The 24036-nt window shown below is 42.6% G+C and overlaps 1 protein-coding gene across 1 annotated transcript in view; it reads left to right on the top strand.

Moving 5' to 3' along the window:
- The first annotated feature begins 16657 nt into the window (after positions 1 to 16657).
- cspg4 (chondroitin sulfate proteoglycan 4) overlaps positions 16658 to 24036 on the top strand; it is a 106931-nt gene continuing 99552 nt past the window's right edge. Inside the window, exon 1 of the mRNA XM_088340602.1 lies at positions 16658 to 16730. Within this exon, the coding sequence (XP_088196728.1) occupies positions 16658 to 16730 (73 nt within the window). The remainder of the gene's footprint in view (positions 16731 to 24036) is intronic.

Genomic DNA, 24036 nt, shown 5'->3' on the forward strand with positions numbered 1-24036 from the left:
TAAGAACCGACATCAATGTGTAAAGGACATCACCACATGGGCTCAGGAACACTTTGGAAAACCACTGTCAGTCAATACAGTTCGACGCTATATCCGTAAGTGTGGGTTAAAACTTTATGTTGCAAAGCGTAAGCCATTCATCAACAACATCCAGAAACGCCGCAGGGTTCTCTGGGCCCGAGCCCATCTAAAATGGACTGATACAAAGTGGAAAAGTGTTCTGTGGTCTGATGAGTCAGTTTTCCAAATTGTGTTTGGAAATTGTGGACGTCGTGTCCTCCGGTCCAAAGAAGAACAGAACCACCCAGACTGTTATGCACGCAAAGTGCAAAAGCCAGCATCTGTGATGGTATGGGGGTGCATGAGTGGCCAAGGAATGGGTAACCTGCACATCTGTGAAGGCACCATTAATGCAGAAAAGTACATTCAGGTTTTGGAACAAAGTATGTTGCCATCCAAACAGAATCTTTACCATGGGCGCCCTTGCTTCTTCCAGCAGGATAATGCCAAGCCACACACTGCACGTCTCACGACAGCGTGGCTTCGTAGTAAGAGGGTGCGGGTGCTTGACTGGCCTGCCTGCAGTCCTGACCTGTCTCCCATTGAAAATGTGTGGCGCATTATAAAGCGCAGAATAAGACAAAGGAGACCCCGGACTGTTGAACAGCTGAAGCTGTACATAAAGCAAGAATGGGAAAGGATTCCACTATCAACGATTCAACAACTAGTCTCCTCACTTCCTAAACGTTTATTGAGTGTTATTAAAAGGAAAGGTGATGTAACACAATGGTGAAGAAGCCCCTTTCCCAACTACTTTGGCACTTGTTGCAATTATAAAATTCTAAGTTTATCATTATTTGCTTATGGAAATAAAGTTTATGAGTTTGAACATGGATAATCTTGTCTTTGTGGTGTATTCATTTAAATATGGGTTAGAAAAGGTTTGCAAGTCATTCTATTCTAATTTTACTGACATTTTAAACTTTTTCCCAACTTCAATGGAATTGACTTTTGTAGGAAGAGGAAGCCGGATTTCTTCTTCGGGGTGGATGCTGGGTGACCTCTCGCAGCGCCACCACACGCCGGTAGCGGGGGAAAGAAGCACTACAGCACTGTCCTCTACTGGGAAAAAGGTGCACACAATACAAAATCTAACTTACAGTAATGTCAGGATATGTTTCGACATCCTGAAAAAAAATGTTCGTATCTTCTGTTGTTCGGAACTCGAATGGTTGTAAGTAGCCATTGCCATTTAAAATAAATTTGATCATTTATTAGAGACACGGTAAATATGTTAGTAAAATTAATAGTATATTATAAGAATAGTAATAATCGGAAAAAAGTAAGTAGGCTGTATTCCATGTGCGGCCCCTTCTATAACTTTGCTAATTGCCTCATGCTGAGGTTCTGAGTTTTCCCATGCCTTCGTGTAGGTTTTAGATCAGGGGATAGTGTTTTAATAGTCTGTACTGTCAGGACCATAACAGAGACAGGACCCAATTGCGTACGTTTCTTTTAGTTTTATTGGGAAGAAGGAAAAGGATTGCACACACGATCCGGTGATCGCTGGTCGCGGGGAGCAGGTTGCTCTGAACGCGGAAGTGGTACTTTTCGTGGCGAGCGATGGCGGTGTCAGGAGAGCAAAAAACGTGGTCGAGATCAGAAAACGGGTCAAAGCCGGAAAACAGACGGGAGCCAAAACAGGAGTGAGTCAGGGTCAAAAAGCTTGCCTAGCGTGAACTGAGGTTTGCAGACGGACTGACATCAGGTGACAGAAAGGAGTGGGTTTGAATAGGGACATGGAGCCAATCAGAGTCCGAGGCAGTTGGCGCTAAAAGAGCGGGCACAGGTGCTTCACATCAGTAATCATGACATGTACAGCCATTTAAGACTTACTGTGACTAAGGGCTATACAAATAAATGACTTGACTGAATAGTCCAAATGTTTGGGAAGAAATATCGCGTTTTAGTCAAGAAACTACAATGAACTCACTCGTAAAACACTTTTTTCTTACTATCCTGAATACGTAACAGCGCTACCGTCCGTCCAAGTCTTCCAATTCATCTCAAACACGTTCAAATGTGCTTCCAATTATATCACCTTGGCTCTTTTTCTTCTGTTTTGAAAGGAATCCCCTAAGTCCTTCGAGCAGGAATCGGGTCAAAGCTGACGTCTCGTCTCGGCGAGAAAAAGCAGCCGAGACGAAATGGAGGAAGGGTGAACTTCAGCCCGTGCAATCATGCTAATGACAAATGTACTACAGGGGAGGCGCTGTGCTGAGAAATGACTCCTTTATTTTTTTTTTCGCAGACACCCCCGACTATATCGCTGCATGGCTCAATGTTCCTAATTAATTATCACAGCGCTTCTTCTCCATCAACGCTTGATTATCAAAACAGTGGTGTGATTATCTCACGCCTTGACAACTGGGGGTAGAACCCCTGCTTGCACTTCACCCAAACTAAAAAAAACAAGGGTTAGAAAAACAAAGACACGCTTGAGGGGTTCTAATCAAGTCGTCAGCTTCAAGGAGTCTGTCAAAAGTTCTGGTGGTCCAATGAGACGAGAGCAACTGAACATGCAAGTTGACTGAACTCAAAAGACTTAAAAAAATATGTTGAAACCTATATATGTTGAAGTGTTAGGTTCAAACTTTAGTAGACACTCAAAATAAAGACAGAAGACAGCAATGGAAACAGGGAGAGAAGCCAACAGTTCAGAGGATTCAATCCCATCATAGAACAATCCTCTGAGCCCCTCTTTTTATCAAATCTTCAGGGTTACAAATACAGATCAGTAGATTCAAAGAGCAATAACATGATTGGCCAATGGTGACAGTGATGTAATAGTCAAAACAACGTATAACAGTGGACAATAATAGGCAAAATAAGACACTGGCATCCTATGAAATCTGCTTCGTATTTGTCAAATAGAGCGGTACCACTTCTGAGAGTAGCTTTGTAACCTGAAACATTTGTAGGTAGAGACACCTTTTGAAAGTGAATGCGTTAAATCGTTCCAAGCCCCGCAAAAGTATATTTTTTTGATGAATCATAAAAGAGCATCAGAACATGAAACAAATACATGTTCAAATTAGATTACTGCACAATAAAACGAGGGCCACATAATGTAAAAAAACCTAAGAATAAAGGAAATAATAAAAGTATTTTTTTACCTTTTAACCGGCCTCTTTGTTTACAGGTCCTCAGCAGTTTTTTTCTTAAAAAACAGATCCAATGGCTGTTGTTTGATTATCATGGGTATCGTAGATATATTCTTTTGCAGATCACTCAAACGCTTCCACTTTTCATACCTCTTTATTATCTCTTGCTTTGTTTTGATGGCCAGAAAAAGTCCCTTCTTCTTCTTCTTTTCTTCTTGTCCACTTTCCTGCATGTCTTTTGTGGGGTCCACCGAAAAGATAACTCTTAGTAGCGGTACCATACAGTTGATCGTTTACAGAATGGGAAGTGGACACGAAGAACATACTGGGAAGAGTACATGAAGAGCATGCTGGGATTCATGCATACGCACTGGTTTGCCAGGTGTTTACAAAGCGGAAAGGTGACGCGAAGAACATGCTTGAAATAACGCGTACACGCTGGATTGAAAGGTAGACCTCTGGGGGGCGGCAAATGACAGCGCATACTGTAATTATGACTTTGTATCCTGAAACGTCTTTGTAACTAGAAACAATATTTTCCTGTTGATGTACTTGATAACCTGCAATTTTCGGATGCAAGTATTTTGAAAGGTGTTGAAAAGAGCTTTTGAGGGCGACATTTAGACCCGTGACTATTTTTGGACTAAATTTGAATTGGCTAAGGACGACTACATTTTAGATGTCCAAATTCAGGAGTGTGTCAGGGGTGGGGGAATGAAAGGATGTTCAGTCATCAACTTCTTCATTCCTATTAGCCAATTGGATGCAGCTTATGGCTCAATGCTGGCCACTTTTGTTATCGTGACTGCGACTGTTTCGTCCTTCAATATGACTTGCCTTCTACAGCTGCTAATGCAAGCGAACATCTCTTGATTCAGGCCTCTTTGACTTTGTCTCCGCCGTTTCCTTCTCTGGCCGTCATGTTAGCAACTTGAGAGCAGACTATGGCTCGCTTGTCGTCACTATTGTTATCGTTAGCTGCTTCTGCTTCGTTATTTAGTGTCACTCGTCTTCCAAACCTGCAAGAGGACATCAGCAAGTCTCAGGATTCAGGCATGTTCGACTTGTTTTCCACTATTTTCTTCTCTAGCCATTCTTGTTGGCTACTTGGCTTTAGGATATGTCTTGCCGCAAGCCGCTTTGGTTATCCTTTGCCCTTCAGTGTCATACCACTGCTACTAATGCAAGCCAGCCTCGCACCATGATTCAGACACTTGCTATCTACCCCTCTGTCCACTGTTTCCTTTTCTAGCCACTCACTTTAGCCTGGTGGCTATGGCCTGCCACTAGCCATTTAGCATTCACGTCCTATTTGTTAGTTCTTCCCACTAGCTGCTAAAGCTAGAAATGAACACCTGCTCTTACAAACTCCAGCTATCATTGCTGGTGGCAGAGTTGCCATGGCGCCCAATTGGCCCCGCCCGTGTGGGGCCAGCTGCGTCTCGTTGAGAGATTGGCTTTCTGTCTATTTAAGCTAGCTGCTCTCTCTCTTCCTTTGTCAGTTCGTCAACAAATCTCTTCCCCGCAAGACCTGGGTTTTGACTCGGTCCTGTTTCCTGTTGGTATTTCCTGTCCGGTATTGTTCCCGTTTATTTTTGTCCTGTTTAATATCAGTTTCCAGTTTTGTTCCCGTCTAGTTTGTCCACTTGATTTCCATATCCTGTTTTGATGTCAAACCTGTCCGTCCTGTTGTTTCATATTGGTATCCAGTTTCGTTCCCATCTAGTTTGTCCTGTTTAATTTCGATATCAATCCTGTCTGTCCCGTCCCGTCCGGTATTGACCCCATCCGTCCAATATCTGCTCGGGCAATTGGAATTTATTTCGATGGTCTCTGCCTTCCTGTCATTCCATGCCAAACTGCTGCCTAACGTGCATGACTCCCCATTTCCCCTAAAATAAAAGGCTTGTGTGAGAAACGTCACGCGTTTGGGTCCTGATCCAGTTTCAGTTCATGACAGCTGGCTGGGATCAACACAACCGCTCATCTCTTTTCGCTAGCTGAAATTCATCCTTGCTCATGCAAGAAAATATCAAAGTAGCCCTTTGAATTTTGCCAAGTGGTATCCATTCTTCAGGCTTCCGTAGTGTGTATTCTTCAAACGCACACGCTTCAGCTCTTTTCTAAGCTACATCACACCTTAGCAGGGAATTATGACACACTGTCACTTTAAAGAAACCCCAAACTTAGAGTATAGTACACCAGGGAGGGTTGTACCCAGCGTGACCAATCAAAATGGCGCTAGTGTGGCAAAATTAATTCACAGCTTTATTCTACATTACATCGACCTCTAGTCAAACCTACCATTTCTTTCTAAAGTACTTGAAAAAGTTGTGGCACAGCAGCTGAATGATTTCATATCCAAGAACAATCTTTTTGAATCTATGCAATCAGGATTCAGGGCTAACCACTCTCCTGAGACTGCACTGATTAAGGTAACCAATGATCTTCTATTGGCAATGGACTCCGGCGCTTCATCACTCTTGCTGCAGCTGGACCTTAGTGCTGCTTTTGACACTGTGGACCATAATATCTTACTAGAAGGGTTGGAAAATAGTTTGGTCTCTTAGGAACCGTCCTCTTATGGTTCAGATCCTACCTCTCAGATAGGACGCACTGTGTTAAATATGGTGAAATGTCATCTGAGCCCTTTAGTGTTATCTGTGGTGTTCCGCAGGGTTCAGTACTTGGCCCCCTTCTTTTCAGCATTGACATGCATCCATTAGGTGATATAATTCGCATGTATCATATCAGTTTCCATTGCTACGCAGACTCAACTATGTCTTCCGATGGAAGAATCTGCCACACTAAATTGTGGAAATTTGGAGGCCTGCCTCACTGAGATAAAAGAATGTCAGTCAACTTCTTGCGCCCTTACTCTGAAAGGACCGAAATGCTAGTTATTGGTCCATCTAAATGCCGTGACTTATTCTCAAACACTGCTCTGAACATTGACAAATGTCACATCACACAGAGTGACTCAGTTAAAAATTTAGGTGTCATATTTGACCCCGATCTGACCTTTCAAACACACGTTAAGAATATTACTAGAACAGCTTTTTTCCATCTTCGCAACATTGCTAAAATTCGCCCTATGCTGTCTCAGTTGGATGCAGAGATTATAATTCATGCGTTTGTTACCTCCCGTCTCGATAACTGTAATGCACTAGTCTCTGGTCTCCCGAAGTCCAAGATCAAGAGCCTTCAGCTGGTACAAAATGCTGCAGCGAGGCTTTTAACTAAGACAAGAAAGTTTGATCACATGACCTCGATTTTAGCTAACCTGCATTGGCTACCTGTTAGCTTAACATGTGATTTTAAGGTTCTGTTGGTATTATACAAAATCATGCATGGACTTGCTCCTATGTTCCGGTCCGGAACGTTCGCTCTGAAAACGCTGGTCTCCTCATGATCCCAAGAGCCAAGAAGAGATTCGCAGGTACGAGAGCGTTATCCATTCGGGCCCCGGTGCTGTGGAACGCTCTTCCCCTGATATTCGATCATCAACCTCAGTGGAAGTGTTTCAATCGAAGCTTAAAACACACTTCTACTCTATAGCATATGAATGACCTATGTTTTATGTTGACAGTATCTGTGTATTATTTGCCCTCATGTAGGTTTTAGATCAGGGGATGGTGTCATAATAGTCTGTGCTTTGCTATAATCTGTGGTCTGTGCAGCTCTTTGAGACTCTTTGTGATTAAGGGCGTCACAAATAAACATGACTTGACTTGATTTGACTAGTGGTGAATCAATACACACTGTTACTTTAATTTTGGTATTATACTGTACGTTAGGGGGCAACGCATATTACAGTCCTCAGGATAAATAAAAATTTGATCAGAGTCATGTTTATTTCTTCCAAATCTTCCGGGACCTGGTTAATGTTACGGTCTGACGATTCAGCATCTGTCAGACAGCTCGTCTCACAGCTGGAATCCTCGAGCTAAAGTTTACGTTTTTTTGCTAACCGGGCCCGCCTACCTCGATATTTTCTTTCCTTTGTAAAAACATTGCAACGTCACCGCCGACACAGATGTGAAAGTGTGCAAAAAGCTTCAAAGATGCGTCCGTTCGAGAGAAGACGAACCGATGAGGTGTGGCGGACAAAAAACGGCAACGCGGCGGAAAACGGGCAAATGTTTTCAACATGTTGAAGCCGGGGGGCTTTGAGAAGGACCTTTAATGTGTTTTTTTAAAAGGGGGGCTTTGCAAACAATTCCCCGTTTGGATCAAAGACTCCACAGGAATCCCGGCGTGCGCGTTAGACGTTATTAGCGAGCTTTAATGAAACACTTGGAGCCGAGCCGTCTCACTTGCAGGGATCAAGGATACTACGGAAGCCCAGAGTGCCAAAATGCAATCAATAAAAACTGCCTGTCATAAAAAAGCCAACAATATGCTAGATGGCAAGACATTATGTAATATGCACTGCAAAAAAACAATTAACTCATACCCATAAAAACTCATAAAAATTAAGAAATAATGATTTGAAACTAGAAAAAGAATAATTAACTTTTTCTGCCAATATATTATTAAAAAGTATATATTTATATATCAATAATTTTAATTTAGATTAAAATACTGTCAAGAACCAGAACAGGATCAGGACCCAAACTCGTAACGTTTCTCACACAAGCCTTTTATTTTACGGGAAATGGGGAGTCATGCACGTTAGGCAGCAATCTGGCGTGAAATGATAGGAAGCCCGAGGCCGACGAGATCGATACCAATTGCCCGAGCAGATATCGGACAGACGGGGTCGATACCGGACAGGACGGGACAAACAGGAAAAAAATAAAAGGGAACAGTACCGGACAGGGAATACCAACAGAAAACAGGACAGAGTCAAAACCCACGTCTTGTGGGGCAGAGGTTCATTGCGGATTGACAAAGGAAGAGCGAGAGCACTGAGCTTAAACAGACAGAAAGCCAATCTGTCAATGAGCCGCAGCTGGCGCCACACAGGTGGGGCCAATTGGGCGCCTTAGTAACCGTGACAAATAAACTGGAAAAACATCTTACGCTTATTTTTCTTATTTTTCAAGATATTTTACACATATTAAAAATGACAAGAATACTCCTTAAAAAAAGCTAAATTATACTTTAATTTTGGGAAGAATTTGTAAGACACATTTTATTTATTTTAATTAATTGTATTGTATAATATTTCTTATCAGACATTCCTAACCCACATAAAATGTCATTAACTGGAACAGGAGGAGGACCCAGATGCGTGACGTTTCTCACACAAGCTTTATTTTACGGGAAATGGGGCAGTCATGCACGTTTACCCAAACGCCAGTGATTCGGCAATCGTTGGGCTGAAGACGTAAGGCAGCAGTCTGCGTGAAATGACAGGAAGCCAAAGGCCGACGAGATCGATACCAATTGCACGATCAGATATCGGACAGATGGGGTCGATACCGGACAGGACGGGACAAACAAGTTTGATATCAGGCACTGGAGAATGGAGTCCAATAACAAGTAGGACGAGATAGACGGAAACGATAGCAGACAATGGAGATCAAAATTAAACAGGACAAACTAGACGGGAACGCTACCAGACAATGGAGATCGATATCAAACAGAACGAAATAGCCCGTAACGGAACTGGAGATCGATATTAAACATGTCAAAATAGACAGGAACGTACTGGACAGGAAACACAAGCAGGAAACCGGACAGAGTAAAAGCCCACGTCTTGCGGGTGCAGAGGTTCGTTGGCGGACTAACAAAGGGTGAGTGAGAGCACTGAGCTTAAATAGGAGGGACGCCAATCAATCAACGAGCCGCAGCTGGCGCCACACGGGCGGGGCCAATTGGGCGCCATGGGCAACCGTGACATAAAAATGATCCATCCTAAATTAAAGCAAGACAGATTATCTTTATTGACACAGTTTTGGTTATTTTAATTAAAAAAAAAAAAAAAAATCTTAAAATAAGAAAAAATACAAATCTTATCCCGCGACCCTAATGAGGATAAGCGGTACGGCTAATGAGATGAGAATGAGATGAGACAAATCTTATCTTAATTCAGATAAATTATTTTACTTGAAATGAATAATGAGAGAAAAAGACAAAATAGCTTCAATTACATAAATCTTAAATAGGATACAAATATTTTATAATAATAAAAATGAAAAAAAAATGAGCAACATAAGGCGTCATTATTACAAATTACATACATACTATTCTTTGATTAAATGAGAGGTAAATATTTTGTATATTTTTAATGAAAAGAACATATTCTTATTATTATTGTTATTGTTATCATTGTTTTTATTATTATTATTATTATTGTTATTTAATAAAAGGATGCTATTTTAGGGAGGAATGCCTCTAGCTGTCAATGAAAGTCAGTTTGTTGGGTCTGGGCTTTCGATTAGTTTTCCTGGAATGTCATGTGGCTCCGCCTCTTCAGCTTTGATTGACAGCAGGAGTCATTACGAAATGAAATGATTTGACATAAGAAACACTTTTGTTTTTTAATCATCTTATAGGATACTTTTATAAGAAGTATGACATTTTTAGGAACATTTAATCAGGAAAATCGAATATTATTTACCGTATTTACACAACCAAAGGGCAAACCATCTTAAAGGGCGAAGTATTTAACACAAAACCGAATTTGGTTGTGATTTATTTAGGTATTGTACAATGTAAAACACACGGAAAAAACATTGTCAGAGTTCGTTTTGCAGCTTCCTCCACTTGCAAACCATCGAATCTTGAATCTTCAATTCTCTTGCGGCTGTCCGGTATCCATGTTCTTCCGAATAGCGTAGAAATCAACACACCAGCGCGGACAAAAACACGGAAGCATTCTGTCACGGTTGCAAATGGCTCCCAATTGGCCCTGCCCGTGTGGCGCCAGCTGCGGCTCGTCCCACCTATTTAAGCTCAGTGCTCTCACTTACCCTTTGTCAGTCCACCAACAAACCAATGCACCCGCAGGACGTGGGTTTTGACTCTGTCCGGCTTCCTGCTTGTGTTTCCTGTCCGGTATTGTTCCCGTCTATTTTGTCCCGTTTAATATCGATATCCAGTTTTTTATATCAATCCTGTCTGTCCCGTCCTATTCGGTTATCGACCCCATCTGTCCGATATCTGCTCGTGCAATTGGTATCGATCTCGTCGGCCTTTAGCTTCCTGTCATTCCACGCCAGACTGCCGCGCAACGATCGCTGAATCACTGGCGTTTGGGTTAACGTGCATGACGTCCATTTCCCGTAAAATGAAAGCTTGTGTGAGAAACGTCCATGAGTACTTCCGCAGACAGACGCATTGCGCGTGACGTCACGTATGGGATATGATGGCAATCAAACAAGAGACACTTAAGTCACAAGAGATCACATACAAGTCACATTTAGTTGGAAATGTGAACGATAACAAAAAATTGGATTTTACCCCAAAAAAAAGAAAATTGAGCTTTAAGCTCCGCAGTGTGTTCGGCAGCCTCATGGTGTCCTCAGCTACGTCCGTCGCTTTACATCACACACAGGGTGCACCGTACGGTACGGCATGCCGCACAGTTTGAAGAAAATCTGAGACTTATATGTGCCTTATGGTCGTGAAAACACTGTATGTACGATATTCAAAACTATTACTTAAAAATGTCATCATAATCAGTTTTAAATTCAACATTATACGACTCCTGCACTGGGATTGGCTGGCAACCAGTTCAGGGTGTCCCCTGCCCACTGCCCGATGATTGCTGGGATGGGCTCCAGCACCCCTGCGACCCTACTGAGAAGCGGTGCAGCTAATGAGATGATGAGATGAGACGACTCCTGCAGTCATTCAAAGTAGATGGTTCAGCCCTGTGCTTGATCCTTAAGATCGATTGCTTTTCCTGGACTGCCTCGTAGCCCCGCCCCCTCAGCGAGTATTGACGGCAGAATTTATACTTCTGTGAGAGGGCAAGTATGATGTTTTAAAGTATAGAAATTGTGAAAATTATTATCTTTTTTTTTTTTTAATAATAGATTTTAAAGAATCGTATAAGTACATATTTGACAAAAATGACTGCTTATTTTCGACATGAATCAGTATATTACATAATTCACGGGGAGGTGGGAACGTGTCGTGCATCACGCCATGCGGGAGCAATCAAGAAGACACGCTCGGCCATAAATAGTATCGGATTACAACCGCCATGTGTTGCTCTGTGGATCGTCTTAGCATTTTTACACTGGGGGGTCATTTCATAATTGGAGGACAGTTTAGTGGTGAGATTTTTTTAGAAACGGTAGAAAGTGATTCTCCTATAGCATACCAGATGTGTGAATTGACTTTGTCCAAGGCGAACTTTGGTATAACCAGAGAAAAATTTTATATACATACATATATACAGTAGACAGGCGGACAGACAGACAGACAGACAGACAGACAGACAGATATGTGTATGTGTCAGGACCAGAACTGAGACAGGACCCATTTGCGTTGCGTTTCTCACAAGGTTTTTTGGAAGAAAGAAAGGGTTGCGCCCACGATCAGGTGATCGCTGGACGCGGGAAGCAGGTCGCTCTGAACGCGGAAGTGGATCTTCCGTGGTCAGCAATGGCGGTGTCGGGAATGGAAAACGGGTCAGTAGCCGAGACACTAGAGGAATAACGTGGTCGGGGTCTGAAGCAAGTCGCAAGCCAGGACCCTAACCCTAACCCAGTAGACGTGGTCGGGATCAAAAACGGGTCGAAGCTGGGGGACAGACGGCAAAAACAGGTGGGAGTCAGGGTAAAAAAAGGCTTACTTAGTGAGCAACTGAGGTTCGCAGATGGACAGGCAACAGGGGATTGACAGGACCAGGTTTAAAAAGGGACAGGGAGCCAATCAGAGTCCGAGGCAGTTGGCGCCAAAGGAGCGGGCACAGGTGATTCACATTGGTAATCATGACAGTATATGTGTTTTTAAATAGTAAAAATAAGTATTTTAAGAAGTTCTATATTACCTATTAGGAAAAATGGCAATAAATTTGAGATGTTTTTCGAAAAGCAAGTTACCTCTATGTTATTAACATTTCAATACCATCCATCCATCCATTATCTGCAGTATATCCTCAGTAGGGTCACGGGGGTGCTGGAGACCATCTCAGCTATATTCAGGCAGTGGGCGGGGACACCCTCAGCTGGTTGCCAGCTAGTCGCATGCATGTTTTTGGAATGTGGGAGGAAACCGGAGTGCCCGGAGGGAACCCACGCAAGCACAAGGAGAACATGCAAACCCTGCACAGGAAAGTCAGTTACTGGATTTTAATACCAGGTTTTATTAATTAGAAATAAGGTTAAACTAGTCAGTAAACAACTAAAATGTGATGCAAGTTATAAATCCAATTTCTGATTAGCGCAAAGGGCTACCAATTTAACAAATTTTGGAAAATAAAGTGATACAGCTTTGTTATTACTGTGTTATTACCGGGTCAGAATTATTAGAATAAAGTTAAAATAGGGTAAATCGACTACAAATCAAAATAATGCCAGTCAGAAATCAAAATGATTCTTTAGTGCTAGGGGCTATAATTTTTATATTAATTTCTAATCTAATGTGTTATTACCAGTGTCTGAAATAACGTCTGCCCGGACACCCGGGGCGTGCATCTTTTACGTCGGGCGTACAACTTTCACAACGTCTCCACCCGGGTGGCCGACAACGTTTTCAAGAAAAAAATATATATATTTCGGGGGTTTTTTTGACAGGATGGAATGGTAGCTTGTTACAAACGTTTGCTTTATTCCGATTTTGAAATGTTGTTTGGTTTAGAAATTTCGGAATTTCGGTTCATTTGGCAATGTGCATACTCAGCAGCCCATTAAAGCCTGCAATGAATAACTTCGTACTTCCGGACTTTCCTGAGCCCTAGGTCATGCATTTGCATATCATTTTCCGAAGTAGATGCACAGAGTACACAATAATAATGGATAAGTGGTTAGGAGTCAAGCCAAAACATCAGCCCCAGAAGAAAGATTCAAAAGAAGCTAACAAAATTGATGACGCTAGAAAACGTAAATATACATTAAAAGCATCGTGGAAAGAGGAGTTCACGTGGCTTGTAGCAGACGACGCAACCCAAACATTGCATGAATGAAGATGAGTCAATACAGGTACATACTGATGGCAGATGGAAAACAGATATGTCATATACATGCAATGCATATTATAAGTACATTTAAAATCAACTTAAATGTAAAGTGTTGTCCTGTTATATATTCTGATGATCAATCCTTAATACTTTGCAACGATGGGGTTTTTTTTTCGATGAGTCATCTTATTGCGTTTCAAGTTGGTAAAAATGGGGCAGGCAACTTTATGGCTGGGCAGGCGACTTTTCAGAGTTGTCTGCCCTGGTGTCCGCTAACTTTGTGTCACGAGTTTCAGACACTGTTATTACATTTTAGTACTATGTTATTATTATGATTAGGTTGTAGTCATTAGAAGTGGGGTTTAAATAGGCCCAGTCAACCACTAAAACATCATGCCAGTTAGCAATAAGACTACTGCTTAGCACAAAGGGCTAACAGTTTGAAAAGCATTTCTAAAGTAACTCGAGTATTACTATGTCGTTACAATGTTATCACAAGATTGAAATGTATTAGAATGAGATTTAAAATAGACTCAGTCACCCACAAGGAAATCACATGATCCTTCACTGGTGAGCAATTTTCATAACAGGTCCTCAGGTGTTCTTAAGGAGCCACCTGAGGCCCGCGAGCCCCACACAGAGCCAATCATCATCATGGAGAATAATTTCCCGAGCGGTTGACTGCCGAATAGAAAAACCTCTCCACTCCACGAGCAAAAAAGGATGTGTCATCTCGACATCGGAGTGAAAAGTACAGTCGTCATTCTCGTCAGGGGGTCTCTTCAGTTTCGATTTAAGGAGCGCGTTTGATTGTTTTACCTGGGAAAAATGTGCCATGTGAAGCTAGACGCCCCCCAGCACACCTAATTAGCTCGGGGACCACGTTAGTTAGTAGAAGAAGAAGAAAGAAAAACATGAAGGAGCCGACATTGATCAAGGAAGAGTTGGGCAACCTGATTGCTCTTTAATTCAAAGCAAAAGGTTTATCCTTGCAGAAGGCGGGCGGCGCTCCCAGCAGGACGCTTCAATTACCCACTAAGACAAAAGAAGGTGAGGGAGACCTGCTTATAACCCCCCTCCACGCCCCCACACACACATCAAATATATTTGTTGCTTCATTGTTTGATATTTCTATTGTCAGACACGACAAAAGCTACCAAAATAATCAATATCTTATGTTAAAGGTGTTAAGGCATGGCACGGGAGAAACCAAAGTAGAAAGCAAGTGCTCCCGTACAGCCGCTACTTTTAACCACAAATTCGTAGAAATCGCAGGGACTATCTGTCAATAACCGGAACAGGAGGAGGACCCAGATGCGTGACGTTTCTCACACAAGCTTTATTTTACGGAAATGGAAATTTTTAACCCAAACGCCAGTGATTCGGCGATCGTTGGGCTGAAGACGTAAGGCAGCAGTCTGGCGTGGAATGACAGGAAGCCACAGGCCGACAAGATTGATACCAATTGCACGAGCAGACATCGGACAGATGGGGTCTACACCAGACAGGACAAGATATCAGGCACTGGAGACTTGAGTCCGATGACAAGCAGGACAAGAGAGACGCCAATGTGAATCACCTGTGCCCGCTCTTTGGCGCCAACCGCTGCGGGCTCTGATTGGCTCCCTGTCCCTATTTAAACCCAGTCCTGTCACTCTCCTGTTTTCAGTCCGTCTGCGAACCTCTGTTGATGCGAGGCAAGCCTTTTTTGACCCCGACTCCCGCCTGTCCCATTTTTGCTCCTTTTTGTCTCCGGCTATGTCCGGTTTTGATCCCGAACACGTCTGCTCCCCCGTCCCAGCTTACGACCCATTTTTGATCCAGACTACGTCTACTCTCCCGTCCTGGCTTACGACTTGTTTCCGACCCCGACCACGTTTTTGCTCTCCCTGTCCCAGCTACCGACCTGTTTTTCCGTCCCTGACACCGCTAACGCTCGCTACGGAAGATCCACTTCCGTATTAGGATCACAATCCGAGTGCTAGAGCGACTTGCTTCCTGCGTTCAGCGAACACCGGATCGTGGACGCAGCCCTTCCTCTCTCTTTCAATAAAACTTGTGGTAAACGTTACGCAATTGGGTCCTGATTCCGTTCTGGTCGTGACAAATACTGTACCTACTTTTTACTTATTTGTTAAAAAAAAATCAAATATTCATGGCTGGTCGCTCTTCCTATTCTTGTCTGTATTGGTTTATGGTAATGGTATCTAAAACTACTTAAATTTATCATCTACTTTTCACGATTTCCATGAAAACAAACTGATTCCATGGCTTACATCTCTGCTCACCTTATTACCATTATCAATGACTACCAAAACTTAAGTATCAATCTTAAAAATTACGATCTGTTAAAATGTTAAAATCCTCAAAGATACCCTGGCTAGTAACTTTTCCCATTTTTATCGGTATCGGGCTGTGGTATTGGTATCAAAGTCGACTTAAGATTTCATTAATGCTCTGAAAAAGCGTGATTTAAAATAAATCACTTCTTTTTTTTTACTTATTTAAAAAATCTTTAAAGATGTCTCTACCCTGATATTTCTAATTCTCTTCTTATCAGTTGTATTGGTATCAAAGACTACCCGAGATTTGAGTATCGGTCTGACAAATATTGTTTCCAAAATCGCTACTTTTAATAGAAAAATGTTAAAATTGTCAAATATTCCATGGATGGGATCTCTATTCCTGTCTTCATCAGTATCAGTACTGCATTTAGCATCATTATTAAAGACTACTCAAGATTTGGGTTTCAGTCTGAACCAATATTGTTATAAAAATACCTACTTTTCACACTTTTAAATGAAAAATGTTAAAATTGTCAAATATTCCATGGATGGGATCCATAATCCTGTCTTCATCAGTATCAGTACTGCAGTATCAGTAATAAAGACTACTCAAAATCTGGGTATCAGTCTGTGGTCTCTGTAAATAAATGAATAAGATTTCTATTAGAATTCTTATCAGAATCAGTATGTCTACTCAAGATTTGTCTTAAAAGCTTTGCTTTTAATAATTACAACTTTTAATCCTTTTCTTTTAAAAATGTTAAAATCTTCAGGGATCCCCTGTCCGAGACCCTCAACCCGGTTCTCGTCCGTATCGGTATCGGTGTCAAAGACTACTCAAAATCCCCATTCCCATTCATTCTTTCTCACGGGAATCCTCCGATCCTAACGTAAACAAACTATTCGGCAAAGTCCGTCTCTGAGCCGGCGAGACAGGAAGCCATTTTTCAGGCTCGGAACATGTGCTGGAGTGAGTTGGAGATCCGGGAGGAGGGAGGGCGTCGCTTTTCTGGTCCCGCCCAGGGCCCGGCCCAGTCCTGCCCGGCCGCCCTCCCTCACACGGATCAGTATCCTGGAGTAGGGCCCCCAAAGTCATTCGGGCCCCGGCAAAAGCAGAGAGGACGTAAAACATGAGACGCTCGCGACCTGCCCTGGTGGGGGCCATCCTCACCCTTCTCAGCCTCATTCACCCCACCCATGGAGGTAAGGACCTTTCTTAATGACTACCCCCTCCCCAAACCCTCTCCCTCTTCTGCATCCGTTCCACGTTGGCACCAGTGTTACTGGAAAAAAGGATCTATAGTTACTAGATTTAAAAAGTAACTGAGTTACCCTCCAGATTAAGTTACTCTGAAATGGACTAGTTACAAATACCCGTATATACTCAAGATTTATATCCTGGTCCGAACAAAAGTGGTATCAAACATAATTACTTTTCACTTACAGTATCGGTATGTGGTATCGGCAGTCAATATTACTCAATATTTGGGTATAAATTCCCAAAAATGTGCAATCCTTTAATGTTAAATATGTCAAAATCTTCAGGTGGTATGTGTAGTCTAATTCTGATCAGTATCGGTATTCTTATGTCCTCGATCCCGTTCCTGTCTGTATCGGTATGCAGTCTCCGTATCAAAGCCTACTCAAGATCTTGATTCCCATTCATTCTTTTTCGCGGGAATTCTTCGAAGGTGGGACAAAAAAGAGAGAAAGGGAAAAAGAGAGAGAGAGAGAGTGAAAAACAAAAGAGATAAAAAGAGAAAGTGAGAGAGGGGGAAAGAAAGAGAGAAATAAAGAAATCGAAAGAGAAATAGAAAGAGAGAAGGAGAGTAAAGAGAAGGGGAGAAAGAGAGAAGGTGAAAGCAAAAGAGATAGAGAGAGAAAGAGACAAAAGGAAAAAAGGAAGAGAGAGCAAAATAAGGTAAAAAGACACAGAGAGAGAAAGAGACAAAGAGGAACAAAGAAAGAGAAAAAGAGACAGAGAGAGTGACAGAGAGATAGAGAGTGAAAGAAAAAGGGAGAAACCGAGAAAGAAAGAGCGAGAGCGAAAAATACAAGTACAGCATTTGTGAGAGGCACCTGACTTTGTCAACATCATATGGACATATTTCAACCTCCAGCTCGTTTTTCTCTTGGGCTTCTCTCAGCGTCGTCTTGCGGGCCGGATTAAATCCCTTGGAAGGCCTAATTCGATCTGCGGGCCGCCTGTTTGACACCCCTGGTCTAAATCTTCTTAAAATACCCACATAAAAGATGTGTTTTTTTACAAAAGAAAGAAAAGAATATGTTTACACCATCCTGTGGAAATGGTGAACCTTTCATATCTTTGTGCTTGTGCAATCTTGAGTACTTACAAACTAAGACTTAGCCAAGACACTTATTTTATGAAAAAAAATGTAAATTTGGCACTCTATTACCATAAATTTTGTGCTCACTAACGATTTTGTCGTTCCTGTAAAAGCCACGCCCCTTCCCCACATTCTGCCTACCATTAGCTACTAGTGACACACAACCAAATATGTGCTTGTAAACTAATCGCCTGATTTAAGTATTTTATAGTAGTACATACCACTTAGATAAGAGTATATATGGTAGGGAGAATATCAGAATAGCAGTAGGGAGAAATTACACGCCCTCATACACCACAGTAACAGTATTCAGGTGTATAGGTGAATACAAACACACCCACCTTTCTATTTTGTTGCATGCAGCGAATTGAGCGTTGGATGTTACTGCATTTAGAATCGAAAGAGGAATGGTCAAAGAACTTCGGGTGTTTCATTTCATGGTCTACTTTTAAAAAGTAGTGGCAGTAACGGCAGATGAGTTGCAATATGGCAGTGCTCTTTTACCGAGAAACGTTGCGGTTTTTTTGTAACGCATTAGTAGTCCCAACACGGTTTGGCAGTGATCCCCTCCAGATGTCAAGATTGTGATTTTTATCTAAGAGCAGGACTTCCTTTTCTGGTCTTATTCTCGCATGACAATAAATCGCCATGAGGTTGTGTTGTCTGGGGGTGTTGTGCTTTGGATGGGTGTTATAGAGAGTATGAATCGGCCTTTCAGAGGGAGCGCCAACGCCTCAGGCCCCACTTTTCCACGTTCAGTTGGGGGGGATGAAAGTAAGAGTGCAGTGTGAGTTTTAACAGGGTGGGCTGGGGGGTTTATACAATGACTCCACAGTGTGCAGGCACAAGTCAGCCTCAGTACCTATTTTTTCTGTTTTCAATGTGACTTTGCACGACTTCCTCCACGGGGCAAGTACAGTTTGTGCAAGATGCACGGCGGGAAATAGCAGGGGGAGGGCACCTGGGGGCCGGGTGGGGCGGTGGTTCACTGTCATTAAAATTCCCTTTGTATTCAAAAATGATCTTTTCTCCATTTAAGCGTTGAAAAGTAGTGGTACCTCTCTGTACGTGTGCCTCTAAACATGTACATTTCAGTCCTTGCTCGCTATATGAAAGAAAATCCACTTTACGAGCAGTGCCAGAAGTTACCAGTAGAGACCGCTCGTGACCAGCATCAGCTCGTCCGGTCCATCATGCAAAAAGTGCTGTAAACACTTTTTGTGTGTACGTTAATTTAAAGTCATAGTCAAGTCACATTTATTCGTGACACCCTTAATTACAAAATGTCATAATTACCGATGTGAATCACCTGTGCCCGCTCATTTGGCCCCAACTGCTGCAGGATCTGATTGGCTCCTTGTCCCTATTTAAACCCAGTCCTGTCAATCCCCTGTTGTCATTCCGTCTGCGAACCTCTGTTTATACAAGGCAAGCCTTTTTCGACCCTGACTCCTGTCCTGTTTTTGCTCTTGTTTGTCTCCGGCTACGACCTGTTTGGATCCCGACCACGTCTGCTCTCCCATCCTGGCTTACGACCCGTTTCTGACCCCGATCACGTTTTTGCTCTCCTGTCCCGGCTATCGACCTGTTTATCCATCCCTGACACCGTCATCGCCCGGTACAGAAGATCCACTTCCGTATTCGGATCACAATCCGATTGCAAGAGCGACTTGCTTCCCACCTCCAGCAAGCATCGGATCGCGGGCGCTGCCCTTCCTCTTGCTTTTAATAAAATTGTGAGAAAACGTTACGCAATTAGGTCTACCCTCTGTGCTTGCCGCGATACAAGATGTCTCAAAGGACTGCAGGATTACAATGACACCATCGCCTGATCTTAAACCAACATGCGGGCAAGGAATAACTCAAAACCCAGTAACTTTAATTTTAAGTGTACAGTAAGCGCATCATCAACAGTCTCAGCCTCATACTTGTCGATATCTACCAATTAGTCCCCTTATTAATGATTGCGAATTATCCTCATTAAGCATCAATAAACCTTAGAAACACAACGCGGAACCTATTTACTCACGGCAAGACAGACTTTGTAGAATATTGCGACAATATTAGACGTTCTTATCCGCTACCAGTGACCAAAACGATCCGGATTAGAGCTGACCTGCCTTGAACAGCTGGGTAGCCCACAAACCAGTCCTGAAAATAGGTCACTAGGGATGGGTCATGGTTTATTTCTGAAAAAAAAATTCATTGTTTTCTATAGTTTGAGCAGGGATCATCAAAGTGGTGATCGTGAGCACCAGGTAGCTCCCTAAAAACAGCTGAGTAGCCTGCCAGTGGGCCTGGTTATAAAAAAGCTCACCAGTGATGGGTCATTGTTATTTCCTTGAAAATTTAATTTCTAATTGGTATGATTTTTTTGTGGAGACTATTTAACCCAACGTCTCATAATTACAACCTGGTGATAACATAGCAATGCACAGTAATAACATAGTAATAGCATAGTAATAGCATAATAATAGCATACGTTATTTTAGAAATGCACTTTGCACTCATCCCTTTGTTTCATAACCGTTGGTGATCCCTGCCTTAGAGATTATGTTTCAGGATCAAAGCATGACGCCGCAAAAAATTCACTACCTATGCATTTGTCAGAACCAGAACAGGAGGAGGACCCAGATGTGAAACGTTTACTCACAAGTTTATTGAGAAATAGAGGAAAACCAACGCTGGACGAGGAAAGCAAGCTGCTCACGAAATGCGTGGTCGGTGGTCAAAAGCGAGTCATTAGCCAGAGCGGGAGATTAGACCGTGGTCAAAAGGACCAAACGGGTCGATAGCCGGAGACAAACGGGAAATCAGGGATGGACGAGTGGTATATGGATGAAAAACGGGACAGACGGGAGCCACAGTCAAAGTGCTTGCCTTGCATATGCAGAGGTTCGCTGACTGACTGACAGGGAGAGACTGGTGTACTTGGTATAAATAGGTGGGGAATTAATCAGGCAACAAGCAACAGCTGGCGCCAAACGAGCGGACACAGGTGAGGGCAATGAGTAATCCTGACATTACTAACATAAATCCTACACCATTGGCTGGCAATTTTCCTTCTAGATCGATGATATTTCAATTTGTTTTTCTGTAACAGACAGATATCTTTAGTCGCCATTATGCTTGTATACAATAAACGGAGTTGAGGGTTGAAAATCGATAAAAACAAGTGAAAATACATCCAAAAATATTTCCTTTACTTGCCTAGAATCGTGTCTTTCCTTTTTGAATAAACGTACAAGTTAACCATTTCAAAAAGACGGGTTTGTTTGAACAAGGGGTCCACGCACCCCCTTTTCCTCAGAATAACAGCCATTTATCAATATCACAAAGCAAATATTGAACTTATTAGTCTACAGCAGGGAGACGCTCCACGGAGCCGTGGGAGATTCTCTATTTATCAGTTATTCCCACATTGTCATGGTGACATGGAACTCGCAGGGAAATGCACGTGCTTGTAAGCAACCCGTGCACATAGTTGTTTCACGACTAATAACACAATTCCTGAAGTATTGTCGGATTTGAAGTGGGTCATTTAAGGCGACATCATCAGTTATGAGTTGAAAGGTTTTGGTGCTGCTTTCAATCATCCATCCATCTAACAATTCACCTGGAGAGAGGGACAATTATGGTTCTATTAGGAGAAAGGTCAAATTGTCATCAACAGTCTTTTGGAACCGTAAATCTTCCATCCAATTTCGGAAGGAGGGATGTATCCGTCAGAGGTTCATCCGTCCACGCTCTTTCTTTAATCTGACATTGATCTGTAGATTTCATCCACTCATTATACACATCTATTATCCACCTACGATCCATTATACGTTTCTATTATGCATCCTCTGATCCATGATGCCCTTCTGCTATCGTTCCGTTCGTCCGCATTACACTTCCGTTATCCGTTCGACCATCTATAAAAACGGTACATTACCCATCCATGTATCCATTCACAATGCCCTTTTGTTATCCTTCCATGCATCCATCCATCCCTGAATGCAAAATGCCCTTCTGTTTGTCTTTCATCCATCAATCCATTCATCAATAATCCATCCCGCCATAAAAACTTTGCATTACTAGGCCATTCCTCCATTCACAATGACCTTTTGTTGACCATCCATCCATCTATCCATGCATCCATCCATTCACAAATCCACAATGCCCTTCTGTTTGTCTTCCATCCATCCATCAGTAGTACACCTATTATCCATCCAGCCATAAAAACCTTGCATTACCCATCCATTCACAATGCCATTCTGTTATCCTTCTATTCATCCATCCACCCATCCCCAATGTCCTGTTTGTCTTCATCCATTACCCATTCATCCACCCACCAACACCACCACACACTAACCCATCCATACATCAACACCCCGGCCCACCAACCCATCCATCCATCCATCCACAAATTCCCAGTGCCCTTCTAATTGTCTTCCATCCATCAGTAGTACACCTATTATCCATCCAGCCATAAAAACCTTGCATTACCCATCCATTCACAATGCCCTTCTGTTATCCTTCTATTCTTCCATCCATCCATCCATCCACAACACAATGCCCTGTTTGACTTCATCCATCCATCAATAGTACACCTATTATCTTGCATTACCCATCCATCCATCCATCCATATTTCATTAACCTATTCATCCATTGAGCCCTTCTGGTATCCCTCTATCCATCAATAATATACTTGTGTTACCCACTCATTCATTTATCTATACATCCATAATACGCTTATATCATCCATCAGTCTGTCAAGCCTTTTTAGTATCCAACATCCCATCATGTTTTTCTATTATCAAACAATTATTCCATTCATTTTATATATCACTTCCCTCACACTCTTTCACACGCTTTCACACGCTTTCACACTCTTTCACACTCTTTCACACTCTCTCACACTCTCTCACACTCTTTCACACTCTCTCACACTCTCTCACACTCACTCACACACACTCACACACATATTCTCTCATTCTTTCACTCTCTCACTCTCTTACTCTCTTACTCTCCCACTCTCTCACCCTCTCACTCTCTCGCTCTCTCACTCTCTCACTCACTCTTTCACTCTCTCACTCTTTCACTCACTCACTCACTCACTCACTCACTCACTCACTCACTCTCTCACTCTCTCACCCTCTTACTCTCTCACTGGATCCTTAAAAGAACAGCCTTTTCGGCGACACTCCTCTATTTTGAGTCCGTAAAACCACATTCCAGCAAACCTTGTTAGCGCCCAACTTAAAGGAAAGCAGTAATTGTCACAAAAACCGCAGCCTGCTGCCAAGCGCCCTGACTCGTTGCGTCCCGCCCAGGAAATCACAATGCCGCTATACTGCCGCAGCGTGTGCTTGCGGTATCGGGGTCCCGATCTCGGCCGGTCGAATACGACATGGACTGTTCCCCCTTTTTTTCCCTGCTCCTACTTTTACCCCCTTTGACATACGAGTAACACGAGGACATCAAACCGTGGAAAAAAATTGTGGGTAGCGGCAGCGCTGCAAGAAAATGAACGGAAAATGTTATGACACCACTCTCTGGGCTCCTGTTCTGTTTTTTTTTTCTTCTTCTTCAAATCTGCTACCGATTGAAGGGGGGACGCAGAATGCGGTGGTCTTGCTAAGGCGCTCGGACGTCACCCGGCGTGACATTTGGGGGATGTAAACACGGAGAAACGATTGAACTCTCCGTCTCGCCGTCCTGACAGCCGGTCGCCGGGCGGATTTTGTCAAGTAAAGGTTAAATCTAATCGGGGAGCGCTGTGCATCTGGACGACATTAGCTTGCGCGGCTCGGGAGGAATCGGGTCCGGGAGATAATTACGGAAGATGAGGGGAAAAAAGAAGCCTCTGTTGAGCGGTTTTGATAATTACATCAACATTTCTGGAAGAAATGCCAATGCAATGCAAAAAAATAGGATCTTACCCCATTTTTCCTTAATACAGTAAACCACTAGCATACAAACCCCAGGTAAAAACATTAAAGTAACAAAATAGTGAATAGTAAGTACTACTTATGTGTAATATACATAAGATTAAATCATATTATAAATAAATATACATGTAGAGGAGAGATGACATTTTATTTACTTTTGGTGTGACTTGGTTGAGTAGAGTAGCAGGTGGATGTCCTGCCCTTATGAGAACTTGACACTTTAATCG

The sequence above is a fragment of the Urocampus carinirostris genome, chromosome 7 (assembly GCF_059441175.1).
Source record: "Urocampus carinirostris isolate Australia breed hairy pipefish chromosome 7, RoL_Ucar_1.0, whole genome shotgun sequence".
Classification (NCBI taxonomy): Eukaryota; Metazoa; Chordata; class Actinopteri; order Syngnathiformes; family Syngnathidae; genus Urocampus; species Urocampus carinirostris.